We start from the raw sequence: 16,146 nt of genomic DNA on the forward strand, positions 1-16,146 counted from the left end.
CCTCCAGTCCCTACACCCCTCCCTATCTATGTAATCCCCTCCAGTCCCTACACCCCTCCCTCTGTAATCCCCTCCAGTCCCTACACACCTATCTCTGTAATCCCCTCCAGCCCTCCCTAAATCTGTATCACCTTCAGTCCCTACAGCCCTCCCTATCTCTGTAATCACCTCCTGTCCCAAAAGCCCTCCCTATCTCAGTAAACCACCTCCCCCCACTTGCTCCGACACTCCTCCCTCGTTCCGTTAACCCCTCCGGTGCCTACATTCCCCCTGTCACAGTAACCCTCTCCAATGCCTTCCACTCCTGCCTCTCTGTAAACCCCACCTCCAGATACGACACCTGTCGGATGGAAGGGTTAGATTGTGGAGAGTGTTTACATCGGTTGACACAACTTCATGAGCTGAATAACAACACGTAGGGTACTGTTCCTTGTCAACTGGCCACTGTAAGTTATGAAGAATTTGAGATGGGTTTGACATGGATTTGTTTTGAAACTTTCGTCCAATGGATGGGACAGTCTCAGATTGTAGGAATAATCTGTTGTGGAATATGACATGAACTCGGTTTCTCTCTCCACTGTCAATGTCCTGCTGAGATTCCTGCCCTCTTGTGTTTCTGTTTCCAAGTTTCTCACACACACACAATTTCAACCTGCTGTGTATTAAGAATGTGACTCTTGTGCACAAGGTTTGGAAAGAAAGTGCTTTTATTGTAGCCCTGATCTTCTCCGTAAAACAATTGAAAGGATTGAGAACAGTTTTTAAGGAACCTCCCTCTCCATCCCTCCCACCCACTGCTACGGTCCAGTCACCTCGATGGGAAGTCGTGGCGTAAACCTTGCTGAGAGTCTCCAGGGGCAGCCTGGACTAGTCCCTGCCAATGATCCAAGTGCCAGCGGTCACAGGACGATGCAGAAGTCCATTCAGTTCATTGCTCCTGTGCAACCCCGCGAGGTGATCTTTTGGAAGGATAGAATCGGACGGAGGTTTTCAGGAACTGCCTGTCCCTACAAAGTGAGGCTAGAGGGGATGAATCGAGGACCCTGGGGGGTTCGGAATCTGTGAACAGGACTGCAGATGTGAGGGCCAGAAAGGCTTCCTCTGTAGTGAGGAAGCTGGGTCGGAGGCAGAGGGTGGCTGCAGGGTGGTGTGAGCCAGGGAGGTCAAAGCATGTGGACCTGAGACTTCACCCCTTCCTACTACTCCTGAACTCTCAGGTTCCTTAAAGGGAGCAAAGCTGATACAAGTGCTAAACATCAATTCCTTTTTGTAATTAGCACACACAACTTCTGAGAAAAATAAAATGGAAAACGGAACCCATGGAGGTGTGCCCCATGTGTGCCCAAGCTCAGCAGGGACATCTCTCAATCAATGTCCTGCTCCCCATTCTGATGGACTGCAGGGAGTGGATCAATCACAAACATCACTTTCCTAACTCGAAAGAAAGGCCACAGTTGGAATTGGAAATCTAGCATGGCTTTAGTGCCCCGTGAAGCAGGTCAGAGGACCCCTGGGATCAACAGGGAGGGTCCTGGACGAGGACCAGATCTACCAGAGATCTGCTCCAAGCTAGGCAGACATTTGCCACTTCTCCAGCGGTCCTTGAGCCTCAACAGCTTCCAGCACCACTGGAGTATGTGGGTCTTTGGGGTAGAGCTGACAATAGGCACAGAGCAGGAAGAGGCTCCTTCTGTACTGGGCTAGAAGGTTCGTGAAATGAGGCTGTCTGCTTTAGGATGGGCCCAGGGATACTGCACTGAACCTACTTCATGTGAATCCACTCCCACCGAGAGCAGCAGTCTCTGGGAAATCCCTCCGACACCCTCTGATAATTGGTGCTCTCTAATTTCACCAGGAATCAAGGAGTGGCAAACATCAGCATCAAACACCCCCAGGACACAGAGGGTCAGACCCAGGGTGAAGATCCCTCTACACCATCCCATCACACACTCCTGGAGTCAGACACAAAATGAAGCTCTCTCTGCACCGTCCCATCACACACTCCCAGGGCCAGACAGAGTGAAGTTCTACACTGTCCCATCACATACTCCCAGGCAAGCGTGCCCAGACTTGTACTCACCAGTACAGCAATTAATATATGCCACAGATATTATCACAACCCAGGTCTCCAAGTGTTAGAAAACTTGACTGAAATTAAACCAATTAAATCTTTGCAGAAATCACAGCTGTGGACAGTTTGAATCTAATCCCTCCTAGAGCAGAAGGGGAGATTGTGCTCTGAACAAACTCTGAAAAACTAAGGCCAAGCCACTGACAATTTGAACCGCAAGGTTGGCTACTTAAAACCCCAAGGGGTGAGGAGCAAGTATTCCTCTGTTGCCCACCACTGAGGTAGAGATGGCTCGCATGTTCCTGAAGACCTGCTTGGCAGAGCTCGAACTGAGGGCCGTCAGATTGTCTGTGATACGAGCTGAGGCCTAGAATTAAAAGGAGATTAAATCCCTGTCAGCACCTTGACATCGGAATCTGAGCCAGCCCCATTACCAACTGGGTTAGACCGGGACCAGTCAGAGACAGATCCACTCTCAATTGGGTTAGACTAGGAACCAGTCTGAGACAGACCCACACCCAACCGGGTTAGATTGGGACCAGTCTGAGACAGACCTACTCCCAACTGGGTTAGACCAAGAAGCAGTCTGAGACAGAGCCACTCCCAACTTAGACCAGGACCAGTCGGACACAGACCCACTTCCAATTGGGTTAGACCAGGACTGGTCAGAGACAGGCCCACTCCCAACTGGGTTAGACCAGAAATCAGTCAACCTGTTCATCCCACGGTGGGGGAGGAATACTTACATTAATAGTGTGTGATTCAGCTCCTGCTTCCCCCCCACCAGCCTGAAGTGATAACCCTACCTGCAGGAACAGTGTGTGAGGGGGCAGGAGCTGCTGTGCAGGGATGGCATCTGCAGTGGCCCAGTGGGTGTTGGGAGAAGGGTGGGCGATTGAGGAAGTCCAAGTCCCCTTGGATTGATGGAGTGGGCAAGTGTTCAGACCTTGCCTGAATATTGCTGCTACACACCCTCCTCATAAATGTATTCTAATAAAGCTCTGTGAGCGATATGATCTGATTCATCTACCATTTATCCTGCATTGAAAATGCAGGCCTTTGAATCCCCAGCAATCTCCTCTGGTGAAGATAGCATGGAATCAACAATGCACCAGTCACTTCAGGGAGGGTAAACTGGGGTGGCAACTGATACTGCTTTCACCAATTAGAACTTCAGTAGTTTTGGACTCCTCATTAAGAAAAGATTTGCTGACATTGGAGAGGGTTCAGAGGAGGTTCATTAGGACAATTCCAGGAATGAAAGAATTATCAGTACGAGGGTGTTTGACGCCCCTTGGCCTGTACTTGTTGGAAATTAGGAGGATAAGGGGTTGGATCTCATTGAAACTTTGAGAGTTGAAAGGCGTGGACGAAGTAGATGTCAAAAGGTTGTTTCCCACGTTGGGAGAGTCCAGGTCAAGAGGGCACAACTTCAGGATCGAAGAGCGTCAACTTAAAGGTAAAGGTTCCATTACTGACACGTAATACATACATGAAATCATACATGAAATCATTTAACTTTTGCCTACTGTAAGGCAGTCAGAGAGTTGCCAATTTGTCCAGCGCCCCACAGAAACCTGGTGTCCACTCCAAGTACTGCCCACTTAGATGCGGAAGGATTTCTTTGGCCGGGGGGTTGGGGGGCGGGGTGAATCTGTGGAATTTGTTGCCACAGAAGGTTGTGGAGGCCGGGTCATTGTGTGGATTTAAGGCCAAGATGTCCAGGTTTTTGATTAACCAGGACATCAAAGGTTACGGGGAGAAGGCTGGGGGAAAATGGATCAGCTCGCGATTAAATGGTGGGGCAGACTCGATGGGCTGAATGGCCTATTTCTGCTCCTATGTTTTATGGTTTTAACTACAATCAGCTGTAGAAACTAAAAGCTTCCGAAGAGCCTCAAGCTTCTTGTATTAAATCACTGAAAATACTTAAGCTTTGTTAAACATTGAAATGGAAATGATCCCCAATCAGAACTAAAAATGGATAAAAACAGAAATTCGAGCCGCGTCTGAACCATGTATGTTGGAAATATTCAGGAGGTCAGGAAGCATCCGTGGAGACAGACTGGTTCATACTCCAGCATGTGCTTTTTAGCTCAGATTTTCATCCTCTGCGGGATTTTGCAACAGGATGGGCCTCCAGCGAGTGGGGAGAAAAGTAATGGAACTCACCTCAATGCACCAGGTCTCACAAAGCAGCTTCTCATGCTGTGCAGCCCCGTGGCCCTGACTCAGAGACCGGGAAGCCCTGTGGGTGACCAAGTGGGCAATAGGTTTAGACCACTGAGGTAAGGCAAAACTTCGGCACAGCGACAGCTCAGACCCATGCTCCAGAATCAGTAGGCACCCAGTTAGTCTTTCCACATGTACAAGCATTTATCTTTTTGAAAGGTAACTTTGATTTCTCCCCCAAAGAGGCTTAGTTAGCGTAGTGGTTGGAACAACACTGTTACAGTGCCATCAACGGGGGCCGGTGTTCGAATCCCGCGCTGTCTGTAAGGAGATAGTCTGTACGTTCTCCCCGTGTCTACGTGGGTTTCCTCCGGGTGCTTTGGTTTCCTCTCGTCCTTCAAAATGTACCAGGGGTTGTAGGTCATTTGGGTGTAATTGGGCGACATGGGTCGAAATGGCCTGTTACCGTGCTGTATGTCTAAATTTAAAATTTAAATGGGTGCTCCCCTTCTCTATTGGCTGATTCCCACTTTACGGCCAGTTCTGATGGAGGGTCTCCCGCTAAAGATCCTCGACCGTTGAGTTCCTATAGCAGTGTTATTTGCTCCAGATTCCAACACATGGTCTCGTGTCACTCAGAACTGGATTCACACTGCTCCCAATCCTCAGGCAGCTTGAGTTGCCCCTTTGGAACTAACACAATGTAAATCTCCCATGCACTTGTTTCAGAGGGAACTAGTTAACTGCTGGAGTTCTTGCATTTGCTGCTTTCATGGGAACCTCCATCCCTGTCTTTTAATGAACCTCCCCTCCCACTCATTTCGACGAAGAGGTTTTACAGAAAGGGGAGGCACTTCCGGCCCCTCAGCTCAAATACACGCGTGACCAATTGACCTACAAACTCTGTACACCTTTGGAAAGTGAGAGGAAACCACAGCACCCAGAGGAAACCCACATGGTCACAGGCAGAACAAACTCCTCCCAGACAGCTTTGTTTACCACCAGTACCTGGATTTCAGATTGAACAACTTCACTTTTAAATTTAAAATTTAGACGCGCTGCATGGCAACAGGCCCTTGCGGCCCATGTGCTCGTGACCTCCAAATACATCCAATTGACCTATAACCCAATTGCTTTTGAAGTGTTGGAGGGAACCAGAGCACTCGAAGGAAAACCACGCAGACACGGGGAGAACACGCAAACTCCTTCGAACATGGGTCGCTGATACAGTGTTGCCAACACCATGAAGAATTAGATCAAGTCCCCAAAGGACTCTGCACAACTAGAATAAAGTTTCTTTCTGTTGAACATTTTATTTCCCAGTTAATATTAACACCACTGCTCAATGTTTTAATGTGAGGGGCGACCTGGGTTCAAATCCAGTGCTGTCTGTTTGTACGTTCTCCCCATATCTGCGTGGATTTTCTCCAGGTTCTCTGGTTTCCTCCCACTGTTCAAAACCTACAAGGTTAATTTGGCGGCACGGGCACGTGGGCTGGAAGGGCCTGTTACAGTGCTGTATGTCTAAATTTAAATTTAAGGACAGTAGAACCATATTTATGTGGAGTGTCCCTGCTATTGAACCCTCCAGCCAGGGACTGTGGCCTACAGCTGAGGAGGGGGTTAGCTTAGTGGACGAACAAGCCTGGAGAAACAGTTAGGGAATTTCCACTTAACTGATGAAATAAAGCAGGTACCAGTAAGAGAAGTGGCCTGCTGGGTGATCAGAGACTGGGAGGCCTTAACCCACCACCATTTCCACTCCAGTGCTATAATGTGGGAACCTGGAAGAGCGCTCTTCCGAGAACTCTACCACGGCAGTTCCCTGGGGAGTCCTTCTGGTTGTCCATACCCCCACCCCTCCTCCATTCTGTCGCTGTCTAAGCACCAAACAGTCGTGTGAACCAAGAGGCCCTTTTAAGCAAGGGCAAATCTTGAGAAGCCAGATCATATGGAGTAGAGCTGTGTAGCAGGTCTGTGAAAGAATAAGCTTAACAAATATGCTTAACAAAGGGTTAATGGATTAGGAGAGAAAATACAGTAACTGCCAGTAAGATGGTGGGAACATAACTGCCTTTTAAGGATGACCACCTCTGTGCTGTAGCTTGAGTCAAGGACATACCGACATTTCCGTTTCTAGACACCACAGGGTAACATGTTATTGTAAACACAAAATTGCCAGATGTGTGAAACCTCATACAGAACCCTGCCCAAAGGTGCATAAAAGTAAGGTGAACACTGATGCTCTGAGTGTGGGGCTCAGTGTAGAGAACGAGTCACCGAACTCTCTCTTGTACCCCCTCACTCCTGCTAGTGTTACCAAGGATGAATAAAAAATTGTGCGCTGAATTGGTTCTGCTGTTTGTTTTCTTAAAGCACGAGCTGACACCATTCAACCATTGTGTCTGTGGATGATCTCTCCAACTAGCTCCCCCTCCTCTGCTCTCTCCCCATAGCCTGCACATTTCCCCTCCCAGGGTTTCCCCCAATTCCCTTTGGCTATTCCTGTTGAATCCGCCCCACTGCCTGTTCTGGCAGCAGGGTGACGATCAGAACACCTTGCTGTGGAAACTTCCTCCTCCTCTCCCCCTCCACCCCGCCACACTTTCTGCTGACCACTCCCCCCACCTCCTGCACTCTGTGTCCTCTAGGACACCCAGGAATAGGTTCCCCTTCCATCCTTTACCCGAACCCTCCCTGATCCACAGTGCCTCGACCAAACCTCCCCTGTAGCTGACCAGGGGGAGCATCTCCACTTCCCCAGTCTCCCCGCTTCCCCTGGAACTGAAACCCACCCCCTCCTTCTCCTCCCCTCTCCTTACCCGGGTCCTTGCCTTAGTCTTGAAGATCATCCACAGACAGCCCAGGTGAGGTACAGTCTGCAGAAGCCACAGCGAGCATAATGGAAACAAGAGCAGCTCACTGCAGTGTGGGATGGAGAGGAGCAGCCAGCTCTGCTGTGGGGGAGGTTGATGGAAAGGAAGGTGAGGGAGGGCAAGTCCCACTTGCAAGTTAACCTTGCAATTTCTGTCAGTAAGGAACTACATGTTTCTCCACTGGACGGGTGCTGCTGTGCTGCAGGTAACCTTTTGTCTTTAAACCACGTTTCCCGAAATGCAATGTGAGAGGTCACCTGTTCTCTCCTCCCCTTCTTTCATATCCATGGTCAACAACCAGTGAACTTGTGGGAAAAGCAACACCTCTGACAGGTTCTAGCCCCTCCCATAGCGAGGTGGGGGGCTCTGTCGGCACAGCCTCTCCTTCTGTGGGGAGCTACTTCAGCACCGCCTCTCCTTCAGTGGGGAGCTACTTCAGCACCGCCTCTCCTTCAGTGGGGAGCTACTTCAGCACCGCCTCTCCTTCAGTGGGGAGCTACTTCAGCACCGCCTCTCCCTTAGTGGGGTGCTCCCTCTACCCATCCCACAGTGGGGTTCTCTCTCAGTACTGCCATTCCCACAATGCAGAGCTCCCTCAGCACCACCCACCCCCCTCAGTGGGGAGCTCTCTCAACACCACCCCCTCCCCTCTCAGTGGGTAGCTCCCTCAACATTGCCTCTCCCACAGTGGGGCGCTCTCTCAGAGAGCACAGAGATCCCTCATGACAACATCTTTACATGAAGGACAGGACTAGGAGATTTGGGAGGGGATGGGTGTGCTTACCTTGACAGCACAACAATCATGGCGTACAGGTCGATAGCACTATCTGCCACTCTCTTCAGCAGGAACTGCTCATCTGTGAGGTCCAAAGGCAGAAAAGTTTAGGGGCTATTGCTCAGTGCCTGGGGTAGGAGCTGGTGCAGCTGATGGCAATACACGGGCTGAGACGTTTCCCAGGAGCAGAGGGGAATATTGGCTGCAGGACACTGGAACCATCCTCCCCTTCTTTCATATCCATGGTCAACAACCAGTGAATTCGTGTGAAAAGCAACACCTCTGACAGGTTCTAGCCCCTCCTATAGTGAAGTGGGGGGCTCCGTCGGCACAGCCTCTCCCTCAGTGGGGAGCTACTTCAGCACGTAATAAGGGCTCTTGCTAGCTCCCAGGCAAGCAATCACATCAGTCCCACTCCCTGCTCTAAATTCCACTCAACCCCTGCAATTTATTCTCTCTCGCACAAGCCCATCAAACCCTCTCCTTACCCGGGATCTTCCACAGCAATCTTGGGCTCACCCTATCACAGATATTCTCTCATTCCTCCCCCCCCCTCCTTGCCATTTATTTTCTCTTTCCCAATTCCGATCAAGATCTTTTAACCTGACACACCAACTTGGTTTCTCTCTCCACGGGTGTTGCCTGACCTGCTGAGTTATTTCCAACACTTTCTCTTTTTTTAAATTTCAGAATTCCATCCTCTGCAGATTTTTAGTTTTAAGTGCAGTCACCGCTTTCTGTAATTGCCGGGGTGGGTGGGTGGGGGAGGGGGTGGAAGAGGGAGAATCTTTAGCATGGCACCTGTGATGCAGGCCGTTGGCAGTATGGGAACTTGCTCCCTTGGGAAGTGGTGGGCCCAGCTACTAGAAGCAGCGGCAGGCCCCTCGAGCTTGACCTGCTGCTCAATATTGAGTTTGGTTGATTTGCCACAGGTCTCCTCCTGGAACCACAGAACATTGCAGCACAGAAACAGGGCCTTCTAGTTTGTGCCAAACTATTTTTCTGCCTCGTCCTACTGACCTGCACCCAGTCTATAGCCCTCCATCCATGTACCCTGTCCAAATTCTTAAATGTTAAAATTGAGCCCGCATTCACCACTTCAACTGGCAACTCATTCCACACTCCCACCCCTCTCTGTGTGAAGAAGTAAACCCTAAACCTTTCCCTTTCGTCCTTAACTCATGTCCTCTGGTTTGTATCTCACCTACCCACAATGAAAAAAGCCTACCTGCATTTACTCTGTTTCTACCCCTCTACACAGTCATTCAAGAAACCCACTTTGCTGATGACTGTGCGCTCTTGGCACGGAAAAATAGTGATCTACAATTAATGCTGAATTAATTCTCGGACACGGCTACTCTCTTTGGCCTGACCATCAAACTAAAATAGACTCCATAGAACCAAAAATCACTGTTGACGACACCCAGCTAGCAAGTGTAAACAAAACTTGGGGTGCATCATCTCGAGTGATGGGTCTTTGGACAAAGCAACTGACACCAGGATCAGCAAGGGCACATCTCTCCAAAATGAATGTGAGACCTGGACTCTGTACTGACATCACATCAAACAACTGGAGAAATTCCACATGCGCGCCCCCCCCATTCCATCCTTGGCAAGATCGTGTCTCCAACCTGGAGGTTCTTGGACACTCAAAGTCCACCAGCATTCAGTCCCTGATCATCAGAGCCCAGGTGTAGTGGGTGGGGCACGTCACCAGAATGGACATCCACCATAGGCCTCGCCAGCCGCTCTATGAAGATTCATAAAGAAGGAAGCCCTACACTATTGTGACATCCAGCAAAGAGAACTAGAAGTTGTAGCTGCTGACAGATCCCGATGGTGAGCCCTTTGCTATGAAGCCAAAAATTGATGAAAAACCGTGATTGGCGTCACAAAGCAGCAGCCACAGTTATTACGACGACGGACTTCCAGTGGCCCCTGTTCTGCTGGACTCTGCACTTCCAGACAAGGACTGCAAAGTCACCTTCTTGTCCACAGATGAATAGCACAACAACACGTCTTCTTCGAATCGAAGGACGACCAATAATGCCCCTCATAATTTTAAATACCTCTATCAAATCTCCCATCATTCTTCTATGCTCCAGGGATTGAAGTCCTAACCTGTTTAACCTTTCCCTGTAACTCAGTCCCTGAAGTCCCCGCCACATCTTAGTAAATCTCTGCACTCTTTCTATCTTATTGATACCTTTCCTGCAGTTAGGTGACCAAAACTGCACACAATACTTCTATGTGCCATTTTCCCACTCCCCCTCAGTTCAATCTTCCTCTTTCGTTCTCCCCCAACGATTTGGCCTCCACATTCTCTCGGGTGGGGCATTGCAGAAATCGCCCACCCTGAAGAAATTCCAAACAGTGGACCTTTCCCAATATTGTGGTCCCAAACCCTCTGCTGCCCCCGCTCCCTGGGAAAGTTCTGCTGAGCAGGTCCTTTGGCCTTTGACTATCTTCTCACCAACAATTTTCTTCCCATACTTCAACAGTAGGTCTTCCGTGCAGCCACCGAACTTTTCGATTGCTTTCACTGCCTGAAAGACACATATAGCAGCCCATCAAGAATGTTGTGTAATGTTAACCCTACTGAACCGAGAGCGGAAAGAGCCAGTTGCTGCCTCAAGCCTACTCCCAATGGTTCTCCATCCCAACCCCATACCCCGGTCCCACAACTCTATTCTGAACAGCCATTCTCAACCACGGAAAGTGGGGGGGGGGGGGGGCACAGCACATTTAAGTAAAAAGACTTGTTTTCTTTTGACCTCACGTTGCTTTTTTTTATGTTTTTTATGTAGTCAGTAGAAGTCCCTGGTTTGAATCTGGCACAGACTGTAAGGAGTTTGTACGTTCTCCCCATGTCTCCTTGGGTTTCACCTAGGGGCTCCATTTTCCTCCCACCGTTCGAAACGCACCAGGGTTGTAATCGGGTGGCACGGGATCGTGGCCTGTTATCATGCTGCATGACTATATTAATTTTAAAAAAACGACTGCTTCACAGGGAAGAGGACCCATAAACTTTGAGTGGTGGTGGCAGCGGCTGGGAGGGGTGGAGAAAAACAGAGACAAAAAAAATCTTGAGAAAAGTGGCTGACAGGAGAAATTGAAGATGGTGTCGGGGCAAGGGACAGAGACTCAGCCACGGAGAGAAAGGGTGGTGCAGAATTCTGGCTGGGCAGAGAGCTGGCCATGCAGAGACCTGGCTGGGCTGAGAGCTGGGTGCACAGACCTGGCCAGGCAAAGAGTGGCTGTGCAGAGGGGCTTGGTTGCTTGGACCCCTACTGTCCCACTCCTTGGGAAAGGACTGCTGGTCAAGGCGCAGCACGTTACAAAGGGAGGTGCAGGGTCTTACAGCATCAATTTCACAGAATAAACCAACACCCACTTGAAAGCAGAAGATCATTTGGGGAATTGAGAAGCAAAGTGGGTAGCGCCACTCTATTATAGTGCCAGCGACCTGGGTTCGAATCTGATGCTGGCGAGTTTGTACGTTCTCTCCGTGCCTGCATGGGTTTCCTCCCACCCTTCAAAAAACATATGCGAGTTGCAGGTTAATTTGGGCAGCATGTGGGCTGGAAGGGCCTGTTACCATACTGTGTATCTAGATTTAAAATTAAAATTTTAGAATCCATTCTCTGTGTGCAGTGGGACCCAGGTCACGACCTTGCTAGAATTGGCAAGCTGTGAGAATCAGAACTCTAACCCCTACTACTTCTCCAAAATAATTATGGTGACTTGAAGGAGCTGGTGGCTGAGTCAGATGAAACATCACGATTTGTGCTTGTTGAAAATTAGACTAATTATGGGGAAGGCAGAGGGTAGTTGCATTCCTTCGCCAGGCTAATTGGCAAACTAGTGTCGCTCAACTTGAGGCCAACAAGTTTGGGTGGTGGCAAGGAACCAAGGTGGGCCAAGAGATGGGTACAGAGACTGATGGTCACAGATGAACACAGATGAACCTGGCCTTGGCCAAGAGCCAAGCATGCTTCTCTGTATCAAAAATGGGTACTGCAGTGAGTTAATTTAAGAACTTGTGACACATTTCACAAAGCACTTCAAGTGTCTGGATAAAGTCAGGTTTTATATTTAAGGAACTACTTAAGTGAGTAATTTAGAAAGTGACTGAGCTGTTACTGGCAGCAGCTTTCATTTGAGGCAGTTAGGAACAATGAGGGATGGGTAGTGCCGTGGGAGGGGCGGTGAGGGAGCTCCGCACCGTGGGAGGGGCGGTGAGGGAGCTCCGCACCGTGGGAGGGGCGGTGAGGGAGCTCCGCACCGTGGGAGGGGCGGTGAGGGAGCTCCGCACCGTGGGAGGGGCGGTGAGGGAGCTCCGCACCGTGGGAGGGGCGGTGAGGGAGCTCCGCACCGTGGGAGGGGCGGTGAGGGAGCTCCGCACCGTGGGAGGGGCGGTGAGGGTGCTCCGCACCGTGGGAGGGGCGGTGAGGGAGCTCCGCACCGTGGGAGGGGCGGTGAGGGAGCTCCGCACCGTGGGAGGGGCGGTGAGGGAGCTCCGCACCGTGGGAGGGGCGGTGAGGGAGCTCCGCACCGTGGGAGGGGGTCAGCAATGTGGTGAATGCTACACCATCAGTTCTTTCACATTTTGAAAGTGATTTTATATCAAAATCTAACCACTTTCTCATGGAGCAGTACAATACACTGTTTTAGAGGGATGGGGAGTCCTTCCAAGTGTCCTGTGACCAATCTCCTTCACCATGCTGGGTGCCAATCCCACACACACACACTGCTATTTGTGGGCTCTTGCTGTGTGCAGAATGGCTGCTATTCAAACAACCTCTCAAGGTTAATTCTCCACTCCTGCTTATCCTGATGGCCTTCCAACCCCTTGCTTCGCACCCCCTCTCGATCTGCCTCCAGAAGTGGCTGCTCCTTTCACCTGTGGAAGGCACTGGAACATCCAGAGAGAGTGGGTTTGCTGCTCTTCAGCATATATCAGACATCTGTTGGACTAGGTCAGACAATGTGCGTCTGAAGAGTCACTCTTGATGGAAGGGCTTACCTCGGGGTGACTGCTGAAGCCCTGTGTGATTGTAATGCACTCACCAGCTCACTGCTCTCCTTCAACTCAGGATGAACAACGTTGTCCAGGGTGATGCCTGTACGCATGCCGACCTTCCTACAAGAGACAAAGGCAGAGTTAGAGAACCGTGATGTCGTGGCAGTCACAACTCCGTCTCCCAGAGTCCATGTCTGGAAGGACAATCCAAGGTAAACAGTAGGGCACTGAGGAGTGCAGTGGAACAGACAGGTCTGGGAATGCAGATACATAATACCCTGTGTAAGGTGCGTCGAAAGAACCAAAGACTTGTTGATCCAAACCAAGGCTTTTATTATCTAAAAGACTGGAGCATATCACAAGTATGTCGACCAGTCCAGAATGATCTGGTCTGGCTAGGAGCAATCCTTTAAGACCTGCCAGTAGGTGTGGCTACGCTCTCAGCCAATCACAGTCATCCTACACTACCATCTGTACATATACAGATTGGTGATAGAATCTGGACTATCACACCCTGAAAGTAATGCCACAGGCAGATAGGGTCATAAAGAGAGCTTTTGGTACATAGGTCTTTGTAAATCAAAGCCGGAGAATAGGAGTAAAACAGGAAAGTTTGCAGACACAGTAGTTGAAGTAAAAACACAATGCTGGAGAAATTCCACTGGGCTTACAGTGGACTTTATATAACAGGTACCTTAATGAAGGGCTCAAGCCTGAAACGTTGGTTATGTATCTTTATCTTTGCTAATGTTTGATCTGCTGAGATTTTCCAGCGTTGTGTTTTTTTGATGTTCGGCACAGACGAGAAGAGCCTGTTTCAGTGTTATGGTTCTATGGTCTGCTTATGGACTGCACTTCTCTGAATCTGTCACGATGTTCCGACTCAGTCCAGCATCTCCCATCAGTTCATGGGGCTTAAAATTAGCAACTGATAAATCATGAGAGAGGTTTCAATTCAACCAGAACTACTCTGCCCAAAAGCTGAGCTTTAAAATCATTGGATACCTGAATCCAGAACCCACCATCATGAAGGTAACTCAGACCTCATTTGGCTCATTTAAACATCCTTCACAGGACATGTATGTGTCATGTTCACCCATTAGGTCCTTATTTCAACAGTACACCATACATTCATAAACCCAGCAGGCTAGGCTGCGTCTGTGGATAGAGTTTCATGGGAAGAACTCTATCGATGCTAGGTCTTCAATTCTATTCTCTCCAAAAGCACCGACTAACCTGTATCCTTTCCCCCCAGCATTTTCTATCTTTATTTTTGATTTCCAACATCTGCAGGTTTTGAGTTTTCATTATGTTTGTAAAACACTGTTCACAGTATACCAGACTGTTCCCTTTGCTGACTGTATCATCACCACTGGATTTTTCTGCCCCAAAACAGTCTGAGGGGTTACTGCACTGTCTGTGCCAGTCCCCAGTGGCAGCAGGGTCCCAGTGTGTCAGTGTCCAGTGGAAGCAGGATCACTGTGCCAGTGTCTAGTGGAGGCAGGGTTCCAGTGAGTCAGCTTCCAGTAGAAGCAGGGTCCCAGACTGTGCCCAGTGGAAGCAGGGTTATGGACTGTGCCAGTGTCCAGTGGAAGCAGGGTTCTAGACTGTGCCAGTGTCCAGTGGCAGCAAGGTCTCAATGTGTCAGTGTCCACTGTCAACAGGGTGCCAGTGTGTCTATGTCCAGTGGAAGCAGGGTCCGAGTGAGTCAGGATCCAGTGGCAGCCGAGTCCCAGACTGGACCAGTGCCCAGTGGAAGCAGGGTCTCATTGTGTTGTGCCCAGTGGAAGCAGGGCCCCAGTGTGTCCGTGTCCAGTGGCAACAAGGACCCATTGTGTCATGTCTAGTGGAAGCAGGGTCCCAGTGTGTCCACGTCATGGCAGCAGGTTCCCAGTGGGTCAGTGTCCAATGGAAGCAGAGTCGCAAACTGTGGCACGGACCAAGACTATTGTCTTTCCCCACTGACACTTTACGGCGGCTGCACTGACATTCAGTGTGTCCCTCAACATGCACACCACATTGGGCAGTTTGCAGCATCTGCTTGTGGACATTGTGGCCTGGAAGATCAGCAGGTTTCAGACAGAGCAAAGTGGGTCTCTCACCGAGCTGATCTTGCAGCAGCAGTCGATGTCTGTCTCAGCGCCAGGCCCTGGGAGCTGCTTGGGACAGACCTCACTCAGCAAGGACCACTGCATCCCTGTCCAGGGCTGAGCAAACACGTTGACCTGGTGATGGTGGAGGCTAATACAATTAAAAGACACTTAGACAGGCATTTGGATGCAAAAAAAGCAGAGGGTTATGGGTGTGAAATAGGGAAGGTTTAGATTGTTAAGTAGGTTTGTAAAGGTTGGTACAACATCATGGGCTGAAGGGCTTGCACCGTGCTATAATGTTCTTTGTTCCATGGATGGTGGCCTCATCCCCATCACAGCCACCTCAAGGGCAGTGATGGGAGTGCTGAGACTTGGGTCTACTCATCATCAGTCAACGAGGTCTTGGTGGTCATTTGAGGGTTCTGGTAATGTCTGCCCAAGGAACCAATCAACCAGATCGAGCCACTCCTCCCACTGGAACTCCACTCTCACCCAACTAGATCCTTCTGGTGATGTGCTTAGATCCTCAGTGACTGGGACCCTCTGGATTGAGGGCAGACCCTTGCAGTGACTAGGACCCTCGCTGTGACCGGGACCCTCTGGTGTAGGCCCAGACCCTTGCAGTGACTAGGACCCTCTGGATAGTGTCCAGACCTTCACAGTGACCAGGGCGCTCACAGAGACGGGGACCCTTTGGTTTGTGTCCATACCCTCAGTGACTGGGACCCTGTGGTGCAGGCCCAGACCCTCGCTGTGTCCAGGACCCTCTGGTTCGTGCTTGCACTCTCACCTCCGTGTTTGCTTGCTCACTTCATTCATCAGCAGGGTGATGTTCCCCACAGGGTTCTTCAGTGCTCGCTGAAGATTCTTCAGGTGATTCCCAGCATTCTGCGTGCAACAATGAAAACAACATTAGTACTGTTCTTCCTGGTCGGTTTCTAAAGACACATAACCAATGTTTCGACCTTGAGTCCTTCATCAAGGCATACCCTGATGAAGGCCTCAAGCCCGAAATGTTGGATATGTATCTTTACAATACAGGGTACACTGTTTGAGTTTCTCCAGCATTGTGTTTTCATTTTAATCTGAGCAGGTGGCACGAATAGGGTAGTTATGAATGAGGTACTTGCCCAAAG

The 16,146-nt window shown here is 49.9% G+C and overlaps 1 protein-coding gene across 3 annotated transcripts in view; it reads right to left on the bottom strand.

Annotated features, from left to right (window-relative positions):
* Positions 1-689: 689 nt before the first annotated feature.
* The window catches only part of acadvl (acyl-CoA dehydrogenase very long chain), an 82,537-nt gene continuing 67,080 nt past the window's right edge, over positions 690-16,146 (bottom strand). For all 3 annotated transcript variants that reach the window (XM_069920098.1, XM_069920097.1, XM_069920100.1), the window contains 6 exons: positions 15,801-15,898; positions 12,965-13,037; positions 10,368-10,440; positions 7,904-7,976; positions 4,244-4,319; positions 690-2,438 (listed from right to left, as the gene is read on the bottom strand). In XM_069920098.1, coding sequence (XP_069776199.1) covers positions 2,301-2,438; positions 4,244-4,319; positions 7,904-7,976; positions 10,368-10,440; positions 12,965-13,037; positions 15,801-15,898 — 531 coding nt within the window. In that variant the 3' untranslated portion in view covers positions 690-2,300. The remainder of the gene's footprint in view (positions 2,439-4,243; positions 4,320-7,903; positions 7,977-10,367; positions 10,441-12,964; positions 13,038-15,800; positions 15,899-16,146) is intronic.

This window comes from Narcine bancroftii, chromosome 2, assembly GCF_036971445.1.
Source record: "Narcine bancroftii isolate sNarBan1 chromosome 2, sNarBan1.hap1, whole genome shotgun sequence".
NCBI lineage: Eukaryota > Metazoa > Chordata > Chondrichthyes > Torpediniformes > Narcinidae > Narcine > Narcine bancroftii.